The sequence below is a fragment of the Setaria italica genome, chromosome I (assembly GCF_000263155.2).
Source record: "Setaria italica strain Yugu1 chromosome I, Setaria_italica_v2.0, whole genome shotgun sequence".
Classification (NCBI taxonomy): Eukaryota; Viridiplantae; Streptophyta; class Magnoliopsida; order Poales; family Poaceae; genus Setaria; species Setaria italica.
Window position 1 is genome coordinate 35,017,701 of NC_028450.1, and position 16,481 is coordinate 35,034,181.

The following is a 16,481-nucleotide window of genomic DNA, read 5'->3' on the forward strand; positions in this document are numbered from 1 at the left end:
CAACCCATCATCATCCAACGCAACTGACGCAGCTACCTTGCCTATGGTTGCCTCGTTGGTGCCGGTGCGATCAACAGTGGACATGGATGCAAGGGATGCTGTTGCAATCATCATCAATCCCTGTCCGAGGCGGCGAACGGATCAACAGCGTAAACTTCGGTCCATGGACTTTTATGCAAAATCCCAAGCCATTATTTTTCAATTGACAGCTGTAGGAGGGCCTGCTTGCCCCTAGCGGCTCATTTCGAATGGGAAGTTTCGCCGATCCAGTCAGCCTCTGAAGATCCGCGCCGCGATGTCAAAACCGTGGAAAAAGTTACGAGTCACGACACGTTTCTCTCCCGGTCCACCCTCTCTCTTCAGTCTTCACCCTGCGCCCGCGGCCGTCCAGTGCAAAAACTCCAAACTGATCAAATCCTCCTCCTCCGCCGTTGCCTCCCCCCTTCATTCCCTAGACCTGCCACGGAACACGCGCGCGCTTCCATTCCTAGCCCACGCCGAAGCGAAGCACGCCACCGGCCGCCACCAAGGGTCTTCCCTAGCACTCATCCTTGCCGTCCTCGTCCTCCTCTTCTCCAGGGGACCGCCGCGTAGCAGAGATCCGCCCGCGACATAGCCTGACTTCTTCGCTTGCCGGTAAGGAATCTCTAGCTTCCTTTCACGGGTTGTTCGGAGAGCAAGCCCCGTTGCGGATGATAGATAGGATATTTTCTTTGCTAGTATAAGGCTCTTAGCAATCGGATCCGGATCTCGCTTGCTGGGATGGATGCTCCGATCCACCCATCAAGCCTGCTGCTGCAGCGTGATTCCGTGTCAGCGGCGGAAGGATGTGCGGATTGGGTTTAATTGGCCGCGAAACTCGTGTTATCTTATCTTTGACTCGCTGTAGAAATCCATCTATTCTTAGCCTGCGCAGCTGGTCCGAATTAAGGTCAACGGATGGCAGGATAGGCAGGCTGGCCGAATCTTGGCTATTACTGGCTGTCATGTGCGTGGTGGTTGTCGAAACGATCGTACCAAACACGAGCTAATTGAATAAGTGAATCAATTATAGCATGGGTAGATGGTATTAATAAACTAAGGGGGAACCTCCCTTGAGGTTGTGGGAAGAACCAACCGCTGTCTCGTTAGAGATCAATTAGTTCATCAGAGGGACTAAACTCTAACGAGGCTAGAGGTTGGTTCTTGAGGCCAGACGGAGATTGTTCATACCATCCGTTGTTGTTTCTAGTTTTCTAGCGTAGCTGCTTCAGTAATTCCAACTTGTTCGGGGTAAGTTGCTTTGCAAATTTTTTAGCCTTGTACCCTTGTCATATGTTGTTGAATTTCATGAACCTAATAAAATGGAGGGTTGGTTCCCAATTTCTAGTTTGGATAGGGATTTGTCCTGTATGTCAGCAGGCCAGCCATATTTATTTGATTTGACTATTAGACAAAAACTAGCGCAATTACAAGACGATTCAGATCTTCTTGTCCTTGGCCTCGCCCCTTTCTAGTCATGTGAGGGGAAAATATATGATGCAGATAGGACGTTCTGCAAATTCCTTTCACAGTAGAGCATAGAAACTTGTTTTTGCTTCTTTTGTCCATGTGAGCTATTTAGAGTTTGAGACACTGCTTTGCCTTGCGATCAGAAGAATATAACATCTACGCACCTTTGATTTATCTCAATTGATAGAACAAATCATAACCAGTTAATCCAACAGCATCATGTAATATGTCAAGAGTGAAACATTGTCTTGTTTATGCTTCATCCACTGAAATTCACACATTATATGTGAGTATTTTCTACATATACACGAGTGCCCCCCTACCTAATGCAAGGATGTAAGTGTAACTGCAGTTGAGAAAACATCCGAGTTCTGAGGATGCTTTGAGTCTGTGATCTCCTGTCTTGGTAATGTATAAAGTAAATGCAGTGATAATTTCAAAATGCAGATTCCTGCTACTGTTTCCTTAATTCCAGTTAACCTAAATTACTAAATTTGTGCTTCAGGTATGATTAAGGTCCACTTTTCTTCTTGAATGTATTGTTGGTTCTAATAATACTGAGGTAGTATTATCGCTGTGTGCACTTTGTATTGCTACTGGGATGACAATATAGTAGTTTGGACCTTGTTGGTTAATACCTTGCATTTTGTTTCTTCACTCCACTCAATGTGGCAGTTGACAGTGATGGAAGTTAATCTGTTCTTTGCTCTCTGATGTTTAGCTGACTTTAAGACTATTGCATTTTCATTTTCCTTTGGAAGTACTAAGTAGAGGGTAGATAAACTATTCAGCTGGGATCTTTCTTTATGACAATAGTCCGTTGCAGCATAGCAGGTAGTCCAGAGCTTTCAGCAATCAATTTAGTTGCCAAATGATGAATTCTTCCTTCCAAATTGTTTTCTCCCTAGCCTTCTGGGACTCTGTTCCTGCAGAAATAGGAGTGTTTTTTCCTGTTCCTTGGTTGTGTTACTACTTTTAGGTTTTGCCATGTCATGTATGCTTTATATGCTCTTCCTAATCCTACTACATCATTTCACAAGTCTCTAGAGTTCTGATGGCCTTCAACCCTCGAAATGCAGCCTTCAATTGATGGCCTCACCTTCAGCACCAACCGACAGTCAGGAAGCTGCTCGTCAGTCTCTGATCGCAATCTCCCAGTCTGTACCGGAGACACCTTCACCCCAGACGGTGAAGACGCCGACCTCCACTGAAGAGAACGGGAAGCTGGAGGATGGGGCTGACAAGTACAGATCGAAGCTGATGTCCATCACAGACCTGTCTTCTGACGCCCAACCTACGCCGTGCCCTCCCAAGGATGTTGCCGCTTAACCGTGTGATGCTCGTTGCTCGATGTGCGGACATAATGTATCAGTGCTTATGCTGATGCTCTGAACATTTCACTGTCTTGCATTGAACCGAACGTCCTTATGTTACTAGTCTTTCTTGGCAGTTGGTGCCTGTTTTATGACGAATTAAGGGAAACAGGTGGAAATATATTGTACAGTTTCCTGACTGATGATAAAGAACAAGTTAATCTGAACATGCTGTTATGCACTCATGCTTGGGTTCTTCTTAAGGACTTGCTTGGACAGGTAGGAGTAAGGCCAAATCCTGTCCGATTGGCATGCAAATCTGAAGTGACCCCATCTGACCCCCCGTGTTCCATTGCTAAGGAGTATGATGCTATCTGATTTGAGCATTTGAATCTTGAGGGCGACCCGTGAGGATCTTTTTCCTTTTCCTTTTTCATTCTCAATCATGAATTTTCAATGAAGCAGCAGAGGGACACGGGAGAGGGAAGAGCTACGTGCTCATGGCTTCATGATTCATGACCTCTTAGAGAAACACATCTTTTTTTTTTTCGAAAGAGAGAAAAACACATCGAAGCTTCTTAACCAGATTATTATATGCGCCGTTTCACCAAAATAAAAAAAGCTATATGTGCATTTGAGCAAGTGAAGGGCTACATCGTTGAACAGGCCCAGACGCAGTTCGCGTGCCAAACGGGCGGGCAAGATGCGTCTCTTGGATCTTTCAAAAAAAAAAAAAAGACGGCAATTCGCGAAACTCGTCCTTCCATGCCCCCAGTCAGTCGCACCTTGCAACAGGCGCGCGCACGCCAGTACGCGGGGACGGTGAATATGGCGGCGGCAGCGGCACAGCGGCAGGCGGCTTGTCCTCGCCGGAGGCGAAGGCGCCAAGGCGGTGCATCTGCATAAGCATCTTAGGATCGCCTTCATCCACCCCGATCTCCGGACTCGGTAACGTCTCTCTCTCTCTCTCTCTCTCTCTCTCTCTCTCTCTCTCTCTCTCTCTCGCATTTTCTCATTTGAGTTCGGCTATATCTGACAGATATCAACCGCCCGCAGGGGACCATAGTCATCTATCTACGCTTTAATTGCTCGGGGGCTTTAATTGTTTTGCATTTCAGAGGGTCACACCCAGATGTCCGGCAACTAGGGCGAAGTGTTACCACTAGTGTTTGATGATGCAGATTTGCAGAGTGATTGCACGACCTAATGCTTTTTTTTTTGGAGACATGAGTACATGACAAACTGATAGACTGAGGTATATCTTTAGATTGTCAGTTTACCTTTTTGTAAGAAGTCAGTTTACTTGCATCAACCAGGATGTTTATGTAGACACCCCTATTATCCTGATAGGGACTGAATGAAGTTGGTAGAAATAGCTATTATCAATCTTAACGTGCTCTGCGATTACAAGAGCATTCATCTGGTAGGATCAATGTACATGTGCAAATCAGCATTTTTCTGGTTCTGATGGCTGTGCAACTCGTGAATTTTATCTGCTTGGATCTTGAGTCAAGAAATAGTGGAATTTATCCACAAAATAGTGCTTTCCTTTCCTAGGAATAGATAAGTCTCATTTTGTCTGATTTAAGAATATAGTAGTTTACATATATAGCTTTTGCACAGAGACAGGGACTGATGAGTGATGGATGAGGATGTACGGCTCACCTCATGTGGGATTTTACTAATCCTCTGGCCTGGAAAATATTTACCTTTTGTTTCTTTATCTAAATTGTGAACTGGCAGATTACGGAGTAATTGGCCTTGTGAATGTCTGAAATATTATCCTATGGACCAAACTCCGGAACATTTTGCAACCATATGATCAAATGGTTCTAATGCTTTAATTTTAGAAGATTTATCATGTCCAACACTAGGAATGTTTTCATATGATGCGACTATCTCTTCATGGTAAACTTTTTCCGATCGAAATTAAGACCATCGTCCTTCTTGCAGGTGGCGCAGAGCGACTGATGGTTGATGTGGCATGCCAGCTCACTGCCCATGGACATAATGTTCAACTTTTCACATCTCACCATGACAAAACTCGGTGCTTTGAGGAGAATGTGTCCGGTAAGGTTCTAAGCGCTAGCAAATTTGTATATTCCTATAACTCTGCAAGTACATTACCCTGCAGTCCAGTCTGTTGTACCAAATGCCAACCACCCTTCAAATAAGTTTGCAAGAAGTATTAGCCTTGACTCTTAAATTGATTTTAGTGGCTTAGATTAGTTTCTAGATGCCATCGACATCTGTCTGGAGATCTCTGAATCATTCCACCTATACACTTGTGTCCTTTCCAACTTCTAGTGACAATGGTCTACCGTCCTTGATTTATACACCGTTGAGCTTGATGCTTTACTCTCCTATTTGTTGGTGGTTCTTACCTGATAAGTTCCCACTTCCTACTTTGCATTGTCTTTACATTGCTCTGTTGATCTTTCTCTTGATGCACTGTAGCACCTGTTGTTATTAAGTGTAATTTCCATGCAATTCATTTTGCACTTCCATTTGTAAATAAAAATTTCAAATCCTCTGGCAATCTGTTTTGCAGATTGCTAGACGGTTATAGATAAACTGATGCATAGATATTACCTTTCTGCATCTTTTCAGAGTGTATTTTGTTGCCATTTCCCTGACTTGTTGCTTGCATTGCATACTTATTCTTCGAAACTTCAGAAGTTGTATCGCAAGCCCATTGGCAAGCTAGGGTTGATCTTGTCTTGTGCCACTGTATTTCAATCTTGTGATGCATGTAAAGGTGACAGTTTTTGTTTTGAATCAAGGTATGGCGGACTTAATTCCAGTTAACAGCAAGTTAACTGCATCTTCATTTTCCAGGACCTATTTTTCAGAACTTCATTTGCCAGGACCTTTTGTGGTCTTTAAGCCAGAGGAACTGAACCGGCATCTTCTATATCCAGCAGTCTCTGATGAGCAGTTTGATGAACCCCACGCTTAAGTTAACCAGAATGACCATATATATTTCTGTAGCTCAGGTTGACACCATATAATCTAGTCTCATATAGTCACAGGCAAATAACTCTTGTTAATGTCATGTTCTTTAATGCTATAATTGATTGACTATTGTGCAGGCTAAATTTTCTACCAATCAACTGTTTTGAAAGAAAAAAGAAGCTTGTTCTCACCATCTCAGCATTTGCATTGATTAATTCTGTTGTGTCCATGCCATCCAGTAATGATCCACATGAAGCAACTTTGACAATTTCTGGCAACTGATTATATTCTTTTTTCCTGTCGAATATAAACTAATCTCATTGAACATTAAATATATAAAAGTACCAAGTGCTTATTATCTTCATCTTGAATTCGGTACATAAGGTGGGCATGATAAGCATCAGAAAGAAAATGTTGAATATCTTGAGCCAAGAAGGTTGGCTGTAACTGAAGGGGTTTCTGACCATTTTACTTTTGTAACATCATGCTCAGCATCTGAAAGGACCGAACTTATTTCCAACTGCCCCTGTGTCTTGTACACTCCAAAGACATAATTGCCATTTGTTTTATTTTTTTTGGGTTCTTCTGTTTTGGTTCGATTGCGTATCTTATATCATGCAGGACGAGCATTTTGGCATTGTTCCTTTAGAAGCTATGGCAGCAAAGAAACCTGTAATTGCATGCAATAGTGGTGGTCCTGTTGAGACAATTGCAAATGAATTGACAGGGTTTATCTGTGAACCCTCCCCGATTGAATTGTTGAAAGCAATCTCCACGTTGTAAAAGATAATGGTCTTGCTGTTAGGATGGGTACAGAAGCACAGAACTGTATGGTGCAGAATTCTCCACTAGGAAATTTGGTGATCTCCTCAACTGCTACGTTCTTAATGTCTACAATCAGAGGACTGAATAATATAGAAGTTGTTATTGACAGCTTTATATGGAAGAGCTTTCCAGGCTAGATAATGTGCTCTCTTATGCTATTCTTCTACTTTGGACTTCTCCATACTTATATAGTGATATAATGGACCTCACCTGGAACTTGGGCCCTGGCTGTCGCAGGAAATCTGCATTAACCCTTTGAATCAGCAAATCTGCATTAACCTTTTGTTTTGTTGGTTCCTTATGTTAACATGTCCTTTTTAATTCTTCAGGTTTCATATTTTACTTAGGCCTGGTTTGGTTCGTTTGCTTATTTTTAAGCACCCGTCACATCGAATGTTTAGATACTAATTAGGAGTATTAAACGTAGACTATTTACAAAATCCATTACATAAGTAGAGACTAAACGGCGAGACGAATCTTTTAAGTCTAATTAGTCCATGATTTGACAATGTATTGCTACAGTAAACATTTGCTAATGATGGATTAATTAGGCTTAATAGGTTCGTCTCGCTGTTTAGCCTCCACTTATAAAATGGGTTTTGTAAATAGCCTACGTTTAATACTCCTAATTAGTATCTAAACATTGATATGACACTTGCTTAAAAATAAGTAAAGGGAACCAAACGCCCCCTTATTTTGCTGGCATGACACATCTGGACACTGGACATATGGATTTTCTTGGGTCGATGAATAGCTTATTGGACTCTCCACTTATTATCTTGGCTTTAAATTTCAACAGTTCCTCTTGCTAAGGGCTGGGAAAGTGTTGCAAATTTATTTCCATTTACGCAGTATCTTTGAGTAAATGGTAGCTAGTGCTGTTATAGTAAAAAATGCTGTGGATTTGTGCCAGACAAATAGGTTTTGATGGTCTATCGCTCTATTATTTTAGCGTGACTGGTCCAAAGTTTCAGGCATTTAATTTATTTTATCATGTCATACTTCCTCCCCCTTTTTTAACAGTATGAAGGCCTATCTATCCAAGCAGCTATCGAACATCAATAGCACTTCTTATTTCTTTCAAATAGCAAATTATTTTTCCTCACTTGATCAGTGTAGGAATATCCTAATACTTCAGATAATTTGATCCATCTGTCATAATATATCACTCTGCTTTACCTTGACTGTACAGCTTTCTGTTGACAACAATTTCCATGGTTTCTGATAGACATTTCTGAGCTCTCTGAGTGGATCGAATTGCAAAGAGTTGGTTGATGCAATGGTAAGTAATGAAATGCAATACATGTTCTATCGGTGTAGGTTGCACATGAGTATAGGATTATGTGTTAAAGGGTAGCAATTTTCATTTGGTAGGGTTCATTCTCCTAGCTATACTTTTCTTGGCACCCTGCAGGGCCAATCACTCCCTGAATAGTGGATTTGGTCTGCTGGGTCCTGCTTCCTGAAGCTAAGCAGCTTTGCTGCTTGTATCACAATAGATTTGCTGGCTTTTGGCCGTCAAGAGGGGTAGAAGGCTAGCTTGATGGTACATTTGTTTGATCTCTAGTCTCAAAACAAAAGGTCAATGGTCTGTGCTGCAAAAGGTGCACCGGGCTTTCTTTACTTCATTACCGATGCCCTAGTTCTCTTAAGGGCCCATATCTCTACACATTTGTAATTTTTCAGTCCATCGTGCTCCGTCCGGTCCGGCCATAGCCCCGGGCTAGGCCCTAACCATTATTCTATCTGCCTGCCTTGGACTTGAGAAATTATATTGTTCTTGCAGAACTTTTAGCCCCTATTCCGATGTTGCTCTATTCTAAATTAATCTATGCTTATCTTAATCGAGGGACAGGGAGACTAACAGAAGTCCAAGATTCCTTTCTCCCGGATGGATGGTCCCAGTTGAGTTGGACGTTTTTGGTGGGAAGGACAAACCAAAGCAGGTTCCCATTTGATACCTAAATAAACTTTCCTAAGCAAAATTAGTTCTTGCAGGACCTTTTCCAACAAAATGTTTACGATTTGCATCCTGCTAATCCACATATTCTCACACCTGGATTGTGCCCATACTTTAAAGCACAGGAGAGTCTATTCCTTGCCATGGGAGCAATCAAGAGATTGCTTAAATCACTAGCTCACTGCTGGTTGACTCGAGCTTTGTTTCGAATCATCAGTCGGTGGGTGTTTTGATCCGTTCATCTCTTTGTTCTTTATATTTGAGAACTAGGTTGTGCCAAAAATGTAAATTCTTACTAGAACCAATTCTTTGCTGGCAAAATTAAATTGGAAGTATTTATAGAGGGTGTTCTGTACTTTATGATTTTAGGATGCTTTTTTTTTTTCGTTTGGTGGCTCAGTGGGTTCCAAATCACTAAGCCTGGTCAACCAATCTGACCCAGTGCTGCATCGTGGGTCCCGACTAAGTTAACCTACTACGCTTCCACTCATCAAGAACTTTAACTACTGGCTTCTTACTTGCAAACAGTTTGTTTTTCTCTTGGTTTGAGTGGTGTCGTACTCTTTAGTCTTTTTTCTTGCACGTGATAGTGAGAGTGTGGTGCAATGGCAGAATTAGGCCTTGCTACGGTGCTACGTCCGTCTGTATGCTTTCCCATCTCATTTTTTTTCCTTTAGGAAAGACAAATTGAATTGTTCTTTTTGCCACTATGCTTCGGCTGAGATAAAAATAAGGTAAGAGTTTTTTTTAAAATAAAAGAATAATGCCTTGCTTGCATAAAAGTACCTTGGTTTTGAAAGACTTAAGTCCTGTTATTTCTGATGCATCCCTTTCTTCGCTGGGTGGTTTTATCCTACACAAATGCACTGTTCAAACTCGGGATGCCCCACCCACCACGTCATTCAGTTCTTCAGATGTTAACATGCAGTGTCGTCAAAAGATTAGTTCTTTTGTCTGTCCTGGCACAGGTGGAGTCTCTGATTTTTTTCCAATCAACTTTTCGATCTGATACATTTGTCTGTTGCCTGCTGAGATTTTCAGAGTGGGACGGGGGACAAGTACACGGCAGAAAACAACGGGAACACAGTTCGGCACACTGCATCCATCGCCGTACTGTGAATTTTGACTTGCCAGGTACCCGCAGAATCCAATGCCCCTCCAGCCCTCCTCTCGCTATCTTTCGGCCCCCTGCTATCCTCACGTGAAACACCCTGCAGAACTCTTCTGTTCCTACATTTGCCCATGTTTTTAATCCTTCTGTTTGTTTGCGACAAGTTTGAAAAGGAGAAATAAGCTGTTCCTAGCTTACAACTTGAATAACAGTTGATTCTGTGATGCAAACGGCCTTTTCAAAATATCATGTGTAAGCTGTGAACCTGTTTCGTATGGGTAAAATTGATTTACTTGCAATATAAATTTATACATGGCATACTTCCTCCTCGCCACTTTATTCTTTCTGCCATTCACCTCGTGCTAATAAACTGTTAGCTTTTCTGATCTTTACGAAGCTTTAGCTTTGTATAAAATGTCATGCTCCACTAACCAAGTCAGAGCGTGTTTAGTTTGAGACTGATGAGGGTGAGCCCACTAGCCAGCCGGCCAGCCCAGTTCGAGTTTCCTAGGCTCTAGCTGGCCCGCCAAAGCCGTCCAATTTGCCGCGCCACGCCGCGCGGATTTACGCATCTGCCCCCAGGTGGAGTCCCATCCCCCGTAATTAAACCCGAGTGCGGGTGGCAAGCTCGAGGCGGAACGTTGACTCCTCTCCACTCCCCATCCCCTCCACGTCAACACCGCGCCGCCACGTCACTTCTCCCCCTCCCTGCTCTGCGGCGTGAGGAGGGCGGGTGCGGACAAAACGGCCACCCACCATACCAGCTCCACCTGGTACTATGCACTTCAACCCCTCAATTCAGAAACTATTCACATCGCGGTACTCCGGGGCAAGGAGTTTGCCTAGGCTCGTGTCTTCCCATATTTGCAGGGAAGACACTAAGGAAGAGTGCTTTTCTCAAACGGGCCCCTCACGGCTACTGCGCTGCGAGCCTGCGACTAGTAGTCATAGCGCACGGCGCACTCACGCACGCCGCCCTCGTCTCCTCGGCCAGTGCGGCGTACTGGTAAAAAAAAAGAGGGCACTCGGAGTAGCTTGGCTAGTGCTCCACACCGTTCGCTTTCCCCCGCCGGAGACGGAGCCGGAGCCGGAGCGTCGGATGCCATGGGCAGCGGCGCGTCGCGGCTGCTCACCGCGTGCGCGTGCTCGCGGCCGGCGCCGGCGCCCGCGGACGACGGCCCGTGCCTGGACGACGCGCTCGGCCACTCCTTCTGCTACGCCGCCAACTCCGCCGCCGCCGCCGCGGGACACTCGTCCTCCTTCCGCCACGCCATCTCCGGCGCCGCGCTCTCCGCCAACTCGTCCGTGCCCGTGCCGATCTACCACTCGTCGTCCGCCGGCGGCGGGGTGCCGCCGCAGTACTCCTCCGCGTTCCACACATCCTCGTCGTTCTCCTCCGCGCCGCTGCAGCTCTCCAACCTCTCCTCAGGGCCGCTCTTCCTCTCTGGGCCCATCGACCGCGGCCCGCAGCTCTCCGGCCCGCTCGACCAGGCCGTGCCCTTCTCCGGCCCGCTCCCAGCGAAGCCCACCAAGCCCGCCCCCTCATCGTCGTCGCGAGGCTTCTCGAGGAGGTTCCGGAAGCCGTCGTTCGGCAGCCTGCGGCGGAGCGTGTCCGAGAAGAACCGCCCGTGCGTTGTGCCGCTACGCCGCGAGGACGGCGTGCAGTGGGCGCACGGCCGCGCGGGGGAGGACCGCGTCCACGTGGTGGTCTCCGAGGACCAGCGGTGGCTCTTCGTCGGCATCTACGACGGCTTCAACGGCCCGGAGGCCCCCGACTTCCTGGTCGCCAACCTCTACCGCTTCCTGCTGCGCGAGCTCCGCGGGATCTTCTACGAAGAGGCCGACCCGGACTCCAAGCGACTGTGGCAGTTCCTGGCGGACGGCGACGACGACGACAGCGAGCTCGACTTCTCGGGCTCCGGCCGGTTCGCGCTGTCGCTCGCCAGGCTGAAGGAGCGGCGGCATCCCATATGGGCCCACGCTGCTGCTGCTGGCGACGGTCAAAGCGGCAGGGAGTGGGAAGTTAAGAGGTTGACGGCTGCGCCGGCGGTGAGGGACCACAGTGCTGTACTGGCCGCGCTCACCCGGGCGCTAGCTGCTACAGAGTCGGCGTACCTGGACATGACCAACCAATCGATGGGAACCCACCCGGAGCTGGCGGTGACCGGTGCGTGCCTTCTCGTGGCCCTGTTGAGGGACGACGACGTCTATGTAATGAACCTTGGGGACAGCCGCGCCATCGTGGCGCAGCGGCGGGACGACGATGATGATTGCGTGCTTGGAACCATGCGGGTGGAGGACATTGGTGTGGCCTTGGAGACCGAGACAAGGATCCATGGGTATTCTGCGATTGGGCTTGAGGCATTGCAGCTGTCGACTGATCATAGCACAAGCATTGAAGAGGTAACCTTTTTGCAGACATAGCTGATTCAGTGTATTTGTGCATGTGCTGACTTAGCTGAAAAGATGAGCCTGCGTCCAATATAATTGTTCAGACCCAATTGCATTCTGTGAATACATGTGCACTGTGTGCATTGTCCTGCTCAGCAGCATGGCCTTATGACCTGCAGACCAATGTTCTTTTGTAGTACTCCCTCCGTTCCAAATTGTTGGTCTAGATATTATTATGCATAATAATATCTATGGACCTAGAAAAGCCAAAACGACCAACAATTTGGAACGGAGGAAGTAGTTGCATTCATATATCATTCATAGGAGTAAGTCGGGAGGCAGTGATACTAACATCTAGCCATATAGAACAATCTTGTGGTTCATGCCATATTGTCAATGGCTCATCTCTCTTTTCCCTTCATCGTTGGCCGTTTACATTTTGATCCACTAGCCATGTTTTTTTTGTTTAAATGTGTTAATGGAAAGTAACATGTGTGCTTTAGCCTACGAATTCTTTCTGCATATGAACTCCTAATCTTTTGTGTCTCTGTGCAGGAAGTGCAGAGGATCAAACGTGAACATCCAGATGATGATCAATGTATTGCAAATGACAGAGTTAAGGGCCGTCTAAAAGTTACCCGTGCTTTTGGGGCAGGGTATCTCAAACAGGTAATAGAGACTGCAGTTTCATCATTATGATAGGTCCCGTGATAAGAGAAAACTGGTAAAATTTAATGAAAAGTCTATGTATGTTTGTACAGGCAAAACTGAATGACGGGTTGCTAGAGATGTTTCGCAATGAGTACATAGGTGATACACCATATATATCATGCACACCTTCTCTTTGCCACCACAAGCTCTCCACAAGGGATCAATTTCTGGTTCTTTCTTCAGACGGCTTATATCAGTACCTGAGCAACGAGGAGGTAGTTCTACATGTTGAGAATTTCATGGAGAGGTTTCCTGAGGGTGATCCTGCACAGAGTTTAATTGAGGAGGTACTCTCCCGTGCAGCAAAGAAAGCCGGTAAGCTTACAGTGCGACCCTCTTCTTCCATACTGAATGCAAATGCATTCATTTCTTCATCTATTGGCATTGTGACCATTTATAAGTTCTGTAGCATTACAGTACTTCTTGCTGCAAATGTTTCTGTGCTTGGGTGTTCACACATGTTCATTTCGGATGGTAGACCACACTTCATAGAATAAACATATTTGTATGCATAAAAACTAGAAGTAATTCTAGACAGCAAGGTTAACGATCAGTTGTCAACACTATGCCAGTTCATAACATGCAAGAACCCTTTAACCAAATTTTACCCACACTTCATTTGTCCTATAAGAAAGTTCGTTACACTAGTCAGATTTTTCTGAACCTGTTTGATGCAATGATATGTACTGCTTTCCCTTCTCACTTTTGATAGAGGGGGTTTACTGACCTACCACCTAAAGTCGTACATTATGGGAGTGCCACTACAGTTCCTCGCTGAAATGTGGCCCTGAGTCTCACCTGTTAATGAGGGACACATATCCTATGCTCTACTGCAGATAGGAACAGTAGTGCAGGTCTTGCTATACAGTAGCTGGCAGTACCACAGTAGCAGATGGGGATCCTCTTCAGTTGCTCTATTATTGTAGAGGTGGCATTGATGTCCATCAAAGAGTCATTGCTGTTGCATCAATTTTTTTTTGAAAAGTGATGTTGCATCAATTATCAATGCATAGATATGAGCTAAAGTTTCCAGTGTTATTTTATCCTAGTGCCCTAGGATGCAAACCGGTTCATAGTAGAATTTCATGCAAACTTATCTTTGTGGGGTTTTCTTCCATGAGCAATATGCCGATACTAACCTGAGTTGGTCTTCTTAGGTATGGACTTTTACGAGCTATTAGATATACCTCAAGGGGATCGCAGAAAATACCATGATGATGTCACCATCATGGTTATTTCTCTCGAAGGGAGAATCTGGAAGTCCTCTGGAACATATGTGTGATGTTCAGCTGATGCATCGTCGGTGTCAGTATTTATTCTGATGCAACGTTCAGCTGAAACCTCTTCAGCCGGTCAACACTCTCAGGCAATTGCATATATGCTCATCAAGAGAGAAAAGTCAGCATGGCATACAGATATGCAGTCCTGATACAAGCGGAATTATCCAGTTGGAGATCATTGCTGATCCTGATATCAGCTTTGGCACAGCTTATGCCCATGAGTTAACTCCGAGACACATTAAGGTTGCAGAGATCTGACAGCCCAGGTGGGGAGGAATTCCTTGGCAAAGCAGAGCCAATTTCGCTTTGTTTGCTGCCACAGCTTTCGTCGGTTCCGTACTCACCGCTGACAATTTTTTCCACCTCACTGTGCTGTCATAGTGTGGGTGTTCCATTCATCCTTGGGGAAAGAAGACCTGTAGGTACATGCAGTTTTTTTCCCATTCGTGTGAAGAATGAGCCTGTATTATATGGAAAACTCGAACTGGTCAATGGTCATGGCGGAGAAATTGATGATTGGCACCTCAATTTGTCCTGAAGGTGGCTCTCCTTCGAGTCTTAGATAGTTCTATGTATGAGATTGAGGTCCCTAAAAGAATGGGCCAGATCTGTTAGTGGTCGCCTCCCGGCAAAAACTACCCAGTGCCTTCTTGCTCTTAGCAAGTTCCTTGCCTCAGAAAGGTTGAGCTAAAAGATATATTTACGGGACTGTCTATTCATTCATCGTGTGCATGAATAAGTCATAATGATTTTTTTTTCATCATGTGCATTATTTATTTGTTTGTGAATACTGACAGATTTAACTTGCCAACATGATGAAGTCATTTTGTTTACTAGGGCAAATAAGGAATGGTTAGAGGCTTAGAGCATGTAATTTCTGTAGTGTAGACCGAGTGAGCAAGTTGCAAATCTTACAGCAATGAGAACTGATTTTGTTCTGATCATATATCTGCCACTGGACACTTTGTGAAACGATATTAGTCGATTACTCCCTCCGTTCCAAATTATTATTCGTTTTGGCTTTCTAGATACGCACCTTTTGATATGCATCTAGATATATACTTTATATCTAGATACATAGCATATATAGTAAAAGCGATGTATTTAGAAAAGTTAAAATAAATAGCTAAAATGAATAGTAATATGGGACATGTGCCGCATGCACCCAACAGCAAGGCCTCTTTGCTTGGTCATGTATCGATTAGGATATCCAAATTTCGGTTGCAGTTTAAGAACAGCAATGAAGCTTGAAACAGGATCGTCTTTCTGTTGGGAGGATCGATCTCCTTTGGGCCTGGGTCGCCGTGCCAGATTGTTCTCAAATCTCAAACGACAAACACCCGTTTGTTGATTCGGTCAAGGACTTTGAACACTTGTCCGGCCAATTTCTGCCATTTGCTTTTGCAGTTGGCAAAGCACGAGCTGACTAATACCAAAGCTGTAGGTAAATTCATAAAGGAAACTTTGAAACGAGAGATCCACACCTTTTTTTTTCTTGAAAAGGGCTCTCTTAAGCCTTAACCCCAGAGCCAGAAACTACTGGGATTTCATCTTTCCAAGGGCCACTCAAGTATTCACTGTATTGGATAACTGAAATCGAAGATGTCCACTAGGTAGAACTGGATTCCAGTAATCCGCCAAGCAACCGATCAGCAATCTAGAAGACTAGGTAGAATTAGAACTTGATTCCAGGTGAGGTTCAAAGTCGCCGAGATAAGGTAAACTGTAAGCCCTGCGACGGGGAATCCCGAGACGAAAAATATGAAATCACCGGGATACGCTTACTTATGATTGGGTCATCGTGTAATAATCAAATCCGTATAGAACAAATCACTCGTACGACCAGCACGATCTCGCGGTATTCTAATGGCTTGCGGCCGGCGACAATTCTCCGCTCGATTCTTCTACACGGCGTAGTCAACTTTGTCGATGATTCGATGTGATCATGAGACGCGTCTAAGCAGTTTCAAATTCTCTCTTTCTTTTTTTAAAAAAGGAGGGGAAAGCAGTGGAGTTTATCGTGTCCTGTGTAGTGAATGCGGCTTTGTCAAACCGTAGATTGTGGTTTTCAAAAAAGGAGGTTCAGAAAAGAGGTTAGGAAAGTTGTACTACAGTGACATGGATTGAATTTGCGGAGCCGCTGAGGCCGAAACTTGAACGTAGAGCTATCGCGCATTGAAGCATGGTTCGGTGGCAGCCAGTTCTTTGATTGAACTGTTTCCGCTCCTGCAGACGAAAACTTTGCCTGCCAGTTGTGTTGATGTTTAGCGGTCGCGACACCACGGTCAGCTTAAGGTTGTGACTTGTGACAAACTGACAGCCGAGAGATCCAAGCAAAATGATGTTTGATCTGGCCAAACGAAATGCAGCCTGGAGATTTTTACCTGTAGTGCGTGTAATGCACGTTAGCCCTGGCTATCAGTTGCGCGTCACCACTAACTTCC

The 16,481-nt window shown here is 45.0% G+C and overlaps 1 protein-coding gene and 1 long non-coding RNA gene across 3 annotated transcripts; both read left to right on the forward strand.

Moving 5' to 3' along the window:
- Positions 1-295: 295 nt before the first annotated feature.
- Positions 296-3,049, forward strand: LOC101780724. The gene is made up of 2 exons (XR_001163048.2): positions 296-636; positions 2,571-3,049. It is a non-coding gene; the product is annotated as an uncharacterized LOC101780724 (long non-coding RNA).
- A 4,184-nt stretch (positions 3,050-7,233) lies between these two features.
- On the forward strand, positions 7,234-14,797 carry LOC101781126 (probable protein phosphatase 2C 26). 2 transcript variants are annotated; one of them, XM_004953449.3, is made up of 7 exons: positions 7,234-7,866; positions 8,440-8,530; positions 9,586-12,058; positions 12,602-12,715; positions 12,808-12,856; positions 12,941-13,072; positions 13,915-14,797. In XM_004953449.3, the coding sequence occupies exons 3-7, from the start codon at positions 10,760-10,762 to the stop codon at positions 14,037-14,039; spliced, it is 1,719 nt and encodes a 572-aa protein (XP_004953506.1). In that variant the 5' UTR covers positions 7,234-7,866; positions 8,440-8,530; positions 9,586-10,759; the 3' UTR covers positions 14,040-14,797. The 2 variants fall into 2 exon arrangements, with proteins under 2 accessions (XP_004953506.1, XP_004953505.1); XM_004953448.3 differs by lacking the exons at positions 7,234-7,866; positions 8,440-8,530 and having other exon boundaries at positions 10,582-12,058; positions 12,808-13,072.
- The last annotated feature ends 1,684 nt before the right edge of the window (positions 14,798-16,481 follow it).

What these genes read in the sequence shown, in the direction of transcription:
- LOC101781126 (XM_004953448.3), top strand. Translation starts at nt 10,760, where the DNA reads ATGGGCAGCGGCGCGTCGCGGCTGCTCACCGCGTGCGCGTGCTCGCGG. An exon ending in ATAGCACAAGCATTGAAGAG is followed by an intron (nt 12,059 to 12,601) that starts GTAACCTTTTTG and finishes GTCTCTGTGCAG; the next exon opens with GAAGTGCAGAGGATCAAACG. An exon ending in CCGTGCAGCAAAGAAAGCCG is followed by an intron (nt 13,073 to 13,914) that starts GTAAGCTTACAG and finishes TGGTCTTCTTAG; the next exon opens with GTATGGACTTTTACGAGCTA.